Source organism: Dipodomys merriami, unplaced genomic scaffold, assembly GCF_024711535.1.
Source record: "Dipodomys merriami isolate MVZ:Mamm:240054 unplaced genomic scaffold, mDipMer1.0.p SCAF_255, whole genome shotgun sequence".
Classification (NCBI taxonomy): Eukaryota; Metazoa; Chordata; class Mammalia; order Rodentia; family Heteromyidae; genus Dipodomys; species Dipodomys merriami.
In genome coordinates this window covers 1,477,837-1,485,705 of record NW_027203993.1, presented here as the reverse complement: position 1 = coordinate 1,485,705, position 7,869 = coordinate 1,477,837, and the positions used below count along the sequence as shown (strand labels likewise).

General features: G+C 42.5%; 1 protein-coding gene across 1 annotated transcript in view; it reads right to left on the bottom strand.

The window, feature by feature from the left end:
* Nucleotides 1-571: 571 nt before the first annotated feature.
* The window catches only part of LOC138836716 (vomeronasal type-2 receptor 116-like), a 40,374-nt gene continuing 33,076 nt past the window's right edge, over nt 572-7,869 (bottom strand). Inside the window, exons 8-10 of the mRNA XM_070035408.1 lie at nt 2,641-2,764; nt 1,023-1,713; nt 572-902 (exon numbers count right to left, since the gene is read on the bottom strand). Coding sequence (XP_069891509.1) covers nt 572-902; nt 1,023-1,713; nt 2,641-2,764 — 1,146 coding nt within the window. The remainder of the gene's footprint in view (nt 903-1,022; nt 1,714-2,640; nt 2,765-7,869) is intronic.

Genomic DNA, 7,869 nt, shown 5'->3' with positions numbered 1-7,869 from the left:
CCTGGTAGATGTTTGGGACACAGCCTCAACTCATTCCTTAGATCTTCTCCAGCACTAAACCCACGAGCGTGTTCTTTGAGTGTCGCAAGGTTTTGTCTTGTACTTTTTGGCTGATATTTTGTAGTGGTGAAGTTCAGGAAGGTACAGCCGGAAGCCGGCCACATCTCCGTACCTGCACCTTTCCCGTGGTGGCATGGTGTTATGGCAACTCACCCCGTAATTTAAGGGTAACATAAATCATCAGTCCTTCTTTTTGTCCACAGTAATCTGACAGCACACTGTTGGCTATCTTAATTGCTTCACTTTTAAGATCATTGCTGTAGTTGTCACTCTCTCCAACTCCAAATTTGACTGCTTAAATTTTGCTAAATCTCATCTTTCTCAGATGTGTAATTGTTCTTAAGAAGGTTTTGCTCACTGATTCTGTCTCTAGCTTTTACAGGTATGGCTTATGCTGGGGAAAACCAAGCTGGTTATTCACAAACACACACACACACACACACACACACACACGTATGCAAAATAACCAGCTGTTGGGCAGATGCTTGACCTGAATGCTTCAGTTGCACACTTAGGTCCCTGAAGACGACGTCTCACTCTTGCACAGTCTGTTGAGCTCTGTCCTTGACTCACTCCCAGACCATCGCTGCTTCCCCTCTTTTCCTCCAAGCACTGGTGGCTGTGTGCTCTCTCGTGCCTGTCCCTGTCCACACGGCCTGGGTCTCTCCACATGGGCTTTTTCCCCTGGGAAGTGGTGACGGCGTTTAGGGTGTCGCACACCACCATGGGGAGATGCTGTGACATCCCTGTGGTGGAGGTCCCGGCTGTGCCTGGCTCCATTGGACGTGGTATGGCAGTCATGCTGGGGCAAGTCGGTATTAAATACATGTGGAAAATGTGACCTTCAAGGCACATGAAGAAAAATAAAAGTAACAGAGAGAGGGAAAGAAAACCGAAACAAAACATATTGAAGAATATTGGCAAAAAACACACGTAGGAATGTAAATACACAATTATCAAACAAAGTAAGCTCTTGGCCATTGAACGTATTAGGCAGGTTCCTGGCCAGGAAAGCCAAAGTGAAGCTGACCAGAGCCAGGAAGCCCAGGTATCCCAGGACACAGTAGAAAGCAGTGAGGGAGCCCTTGTTACACAGGATGATGAGGTGGTCATGTTCAGAGTGTGCATCTGTGTCAATGAAGGGAGGAGAGGTTCCCAGCCAGATTCCACAGAGAGTCACCTGGATCAGGGTGCAGATGGGGATGATGAAGTTAGGAGCTCCTGATAGCATAAGCCACCTCATCCTTCTCCCTGGAGAAGTGACTTTGAAGGCCAGAACCACAGTTACAGTTTTGGCCAAGACAGCAGAAACAGCTACAGTGAACACAACTCCAAATGTGTTCTGTTGTAGAATGCAGGTGCTGGTGTTGGGACGGCCAATGAAGAGCAAGGAACAGAGGAAGCAGAAGATGAGGGAGATAAGTAGGATGTAGCTGAGAGCTTGATTATTAGCCTTGACAATGGGAGTGTTCTTGTGTTTCACAAAGACCCCAAGAACAACTGTTGTGAGTGTAGATAAAGAAAGAGCCATGCAGGCCAAGGCCATCCCTAAGGGTTCTTCATAAGTCAAGAATCTTGCAGCTCTTGGGAGGCACTGGTTTCTCTCTGTATTGGCATACTGATGATCTGGACACTTCATACACTGCTCCATATCTAGTGAAGAATTCAAATAAACATTTATCCATTTCCAATACTTAAAAGGAAATTAGAAAGTCCCTGTCTAGAGATAATACTGACACGTGAATTCTTAGTAGCATAAAGTAAATATTACCAAGTATTACCAGACATGATCACTATTATTTTTATGTCTTCGTCATGTTCCCACACTCATACCCATATTCTCATACTTTAGTCTGATTGAAATTCTTTTGCTTGTAATGACCATCACAAATATTGTTACTTGCCATTTCTAATATCCTATGAATAATTTTCTCTGCCTCTTCATGCTGCCATAATTCTCAGACATGTGTGCACAAGTCAAACCCCTTATTCAAAATTGTGGGTAGTAAAACTTTGCAACTTCCTCTATATTCTCTATACAATATAAATTGGACAACTGTGACCCTTCCTTGAAATTGTTATATTTGTCTCTTCTACTCACCTATAGAGGATGGAGAAATCACTCTTTGAAACTATAAAGTCATACTATGCACAACACTTTTGCCTGCATCTTACACCAAACCAAACCCAGAGTATTTTCTCCATTGCAAGAACAGTTCTAAGATCTAGGAAATAAAGATATACACGATCTGTGTTTTCTTTGTAGTCTGAAGGTAATTTTGAAGAAGATGGGGTCCTCGTGCTTAAAAAGATTTGCACTTACTATGATAGAAGTTAAGCTTACATTACTGAGTATTTGAATAAACATATATACAATAGACCAGAAAAAATTAATCTTATGCATAAATCAGAGTCCATGATGTTTTTTTCAAGAAGAATCAACCAGTGTCACAATTAGATGATTAAGTGAAGGAAGGAAGAATTTGATTCTGTAATCATAATATACAACTTTTGCATTGGCTTGCATGGATTGGGGATACCAGCAAAGAAAATGAATTTCTCACTATGGCATGAACTTACCTGACCCATTAGCAATCTCATTCTCTGAGCACGGTGTGCAATCAAAGCAACAGGCTGCCTTTTCTTCCTGAGGGGATTTCCTGAATCCAGGACCACAACTCTCACTGCAGGCAGATTGAGTAGGCTGAGGACAAGCAGATATTTGTCAGTATTTGTTTAGACTTTACATAATGCTCCAACAATCCATAGTATTAAAATACTGAATTATTAGAACTGAATCTAGAGGGGGGACTAAGATGGCAACTGGGCAGTAGGGAAACACCACAGCTCTCCCCCCCAAAAAAGAGAGTTCAAGTTCCATCGCTTAATCTCCCCAAGTGACCGGCAACAACAAAAAGACAAACACCCTGAGAAAAACAGAACGAGGGAAAAAAACAAAATAAGAGAGAAAAAGAAGAATTTCAGACAAAAGAAAAGCGAAGAACCCTCCCCCAATCTTTACTGGCGACACTTCTGCACGTGAAGCCGCTGCCAGCCCATCCCAGTGGGGGCTGCCAGAGTCCTAGAGACACAGGGGTTTGTCTGCAGGTCACCCACACAGAAGCCACCTAAGGTACCGATGTTGGACCTGCTGATCGCTATGAACAGAGAAACCTCTGAGCCAGGAGCTTGCACAAAAATCCCACCCCCACCCCTCACTGTATATCTGAGCAGAGAGGTTCCGTCCCACCAAAGCCACTATGCACGACACCGGGAACCCCAGAGCTACAGAGGACACCCACAGAACAGCAGAGCAAAACTGCAAGGAACCAGTGCTGATCCAGAGAGCATAAGCAGAGACAAACCCCAGTGCTCAGTGCATGGAGGACCCTCCCCTACCTCTTGGGCAGATGCTGGAGGCCCACCCTATGGCGCAGACCAGAACAGCATCAACTGAGACAGAGACAGAAGTGAAACATGCAGAGCGACCACCGCCCATTCCAGCCCACAACCACCTCAACTGAACTCTGATTGCAACAACAACCAATGACCTACATCACACAGAAACAGCTACTAGCTCCAGGGTGAGTACCCTACAGGGGACAGTGTATACCTCAAGGGAGACCACAGCTGGTGGGAATCCCCAGACCCTGACCCAGCCTCCCTATCCCAACATCTGGACCACAGTACCCACTAAAAATGGGAACTTTTCGAGAGCTCCATCAGTCCATGGAGCACACACAGCTGGCCAGGCTAGAGCAAGAGTGCCCCTGGAAGGGACCTTAAATGCCCAAGCCAGGAACACCGCCATTGTGTCAAGACAACCAACAGTGGAAGAAATTTGAACTGTGTATTCCAGGCTGCATAACCTAGGCAGGATACACAACAGCACAGGTCCAACCGGCATGCCCCAGGCTAGGGGGCATGGGAATCCAGTGCCTGAGCAACACAACAAATTCCTCCTAACTGAAGTCAGAAGCTGAGCATATGCCTCAGCAGAGGGGAGAAAAACAGGGAACTGCACCCCTTGGGCAGCACGCCTGTGACAGCAAAAGACCCGAGGGGTCAGGACAAGAGAAGCCCAATCCATACCAGAACCTGACCCATATATTCTAGGCTGGGAATTGGACAACACAGGCCATAAGCATCTGATAATAGTCAGATAGGCTGGTAAGGTGGCTCAGCAGTAGAGTGCTGGTCTTGGGTGCATGAGGCCGTGGATCTGAATACTCAGCAACACATAAGCAGAAAGGGACCGAAATGGTGCTGTGGCTCAAATGGTAGGGTGCCAGCCTTGACCTGTAGAACTGAGGGACAGCAGCACCCAGGCCCAGAGTTCAAACCCACAACCGGCCAAAAAAAAATATCAGGAGCCCATAGCAGACTCCAACATCTGGAAGAGTGCATCCAGCACATCCGATCTCGCCAAGAGCATCTGTAGGAGAAAACAGGAGCAGTCTAGGCCATTCAACCTTCTAAAGGCAGGAACTGCCAGTGATCTACAGCAGAGAGCCAAGAACCCCTATGTGGTTCAGACCAACAACTGGAGGTTGGCTCCCAACAGAACCGAAATCAGTTACAGACTCTCTACCAGCACAGAAACAGCAACCAAGCAATGACAAACACCTATTGAACAAAACAAAATTTCAGATTAGTCTCCAATAATCCCTGAATCCCCTGCAAAATCACAGAGAAAAATTACAAGGTTTATCAATACCCAGGATAGCAAGCTATCACCAAAAGCAAGCAGCCAAGCAGAGGAGAGCTCCAGTGGGAGCAAACAGGAATGGAAGACAAAAGCTACATCCAAGAGATGCTGTAGGCAATGACTCAAGGAATAAAGCAAGAAATAGACCAGAAATTGAAAGAGCACAGAGTCGAAATATCGAAAGAGATGCAGGATATCAAACAGGAGATGCAAGCAAAAATAGAGGCAGACCACACCTCACTACGAGGTGAGATTAGCGCCAAAATAGAGGCAGTACACTCCTCATTGAAAGGTGAGATTAGGACTTTGAGAACCAATATTAAATCCATAAATGAGTCCATTTCCTCCATGCAAAAAACAATGGAAGACACAGATAACAGAGAGAACGAAATGAAATGTAGATTGTCAGATACAGAAGACAGAATATACCAACTGGACCAAAAAATTACAGATATGGAAAAATCACATAAATTATGCTGAAGGGAAGTTAAAGAGTAAGCAGATAGTGCCAAGAAATTTAACCTTCGTATAACTGGAGTGGATGAAGGTGAGGAATATCAAAGCAAGGGAATGCAACACCTATTCAACAAGATAATCAGTGAAAATTTCCCCATCTCCAAAAAGAACATCTTACCTACATTACAGAAGCATATAGAAAACCTAACAAGCAACATCCTAGGAGAAACACCTCTAGACACATTATAGTAAAAATGATAGGTCTGAATAATAAGGAAACAATCTTGCATGCAGCAAAAATGAAGAAGGAGTTCTACTACAACGGGAAAAAATTAGAATCACTGCAGATCTCCACACAAACACTGAATGCAAGAAAGGCCTGGGAAAGTACCATACGAGCCCTGAGAGCAAACAACTGCCAACCCAGACTGATATACCCGGCAAAGATAGCATTCACATTCGATGGAGAACTGAAAAATTTTAATAGCAAAGAAAAACTAAATGAATACATAAACATTAAGCCAGCATTACAAAGAATACTAAGAGGGGGAACACAACCTGAAGATAGCAACAGGGAACAGGGATCTGTACCCAGACAGGCAGTAATAGACGTCTAACTGAGCAAACACAGGAGGAAAGGAAAGAAGAAAAACAAGGAATGACAGGGACCACAATGCATCTCTCTATACTGTCTTTTAATATTATCAGGCTTAATTCTCCAATCAAAAGAAAAAGAACTGCAGACTGGATCAGAAAACATGACCCATCCATCTGTTGCCTTCAGGAGACCCACTTCTCAGCCAAACATACAAACAAACTCAGAGTGAAGGGTTGAAAAGGATCTACCAATCAAATGCCCCCAGTAAGAAGGCAGGTGTAGCAATAAAGAAGGTGTAGCAATCCTGATATCTGACAAAATGAACTTTTCATTGAATTCAATGCACAAAGACAAGGACGGACACAACATAATAATACAGGGAACAATCCAAGAGGAGAATATTACTATCATCAACTTACATTCCGCAAACATTGGTGCACCCAAATATGTTAGGCAAATACTCTCAAACTTACAGAATAAAATAGATCCCAATCTGATAATACTAGGAGACTTTAATGCCCCACTCTCACCAAAGGTTAGGTCTACCAACCAGAGGATTGGCAAAGAAGCTACCAAGTTAAGTGAGGCCATACTTCATGTGGAACTAACTGACATCTACCGAGTATTTCACACTGAATCAACAGAGTACACATTCTTCTCAGCAACTCATGGAATTTTCTCCAATATAGACCATATCAAAGTTCATTCAAGGAACTTAAGGAAATACAAGGGGATCAACATAATCCCCTGTATCCTATCTGACCACAGTGGAATCAAACTAGTTCTCAATAACAAAGCATACCGCAGAAATTACTCAAATACATGAAAATTGAACAGTACACTTCTAAGCAATGCCTGGGTAATGGAAGCGATCAAAGATGAAATTTAAATATTCCTACAACTCAATGACAATGAAAAACACATCACAAAGAAACTTGTGGACACAGCAAAAACAGTCCTGAGGGGCAAATTTATTGCCCTCAGTGCCCACATCAAGAAAATGGAGACAGACTAAGTAAATAATCTCATGTTGCAATTAAAACAGCTAGAAAAAAAAAGAAAAAAATGGAACCTAGATTTACTAGATGGAGCCAGATAACCAAACTAAGAGTGGAGATCTATGAAATAGAGAATTGGAGAATCATAGCCAAAATTAACCAAAGAAAAAGCTGTTTCTTTGAAAAAATAAACAACATTGATGGACCACTGGCAAGATTAATTTAAAAAAAGAAGAGAGGAAACCCATATTAACAGGATTAGGGATGCCATAGGAAAAATCACAACACATACCCAAGATATCCAAACAATTTTAACTGACTACTTTCAAAAGTTATACTCTCTAAAGAAAGAAAACCTGGCAGAAATGGTTGCATTTTTAGAGTAACACAAGTTGCCCAAACTGAGCAAAGAAGTAAATCAATTAAATAAGCCAATATCCTACAACAAGATACAGGAAGCAATCAGAAGTCTTCCAACAGAGAAAAGCCCAGGACCAGATGGATTGACAAGAGAATTCTTAAAGACACTTAAAGAAGACCCTTAAGATCCTTAAAGAAGGAATAATACCCATACTCCTCAAGCTCTTCAGAGAAATAGAGAGAGCTATCCCAAACTCATTCTATGATACCAATATCACACTCATCCCAAAATCAGACAAAGACCCAACTAAAAAAGAGAATTACAGTCCAATTTCCTTGATGAGCAGATGCACAGATCCTTAACAATATTCTAGCTAATAGAATCCAGAAAAACATTAAAAATCATAGACTACAACCAGGTAGGTTTCATCCCAGAGATTCAGGGATGGTTAACATATGTAAGTCAATAAATGTAATCCAACACATCAACAGAGCCAACGTCAAGAATCACATGATTATCTACACAGATGCAGAAATCGCCTTTGATAAAATTCAACATTCATTCAAGCTAAAAGCTCTGGAGAAAATAGGAATAGAAGGAACTTTTCTTAAAACAATAAAAGCCATTTACTACAGACTAATAGCCAATATTAAACTTAATGGGGAAAAGTTACAACCAATTCTCCTAA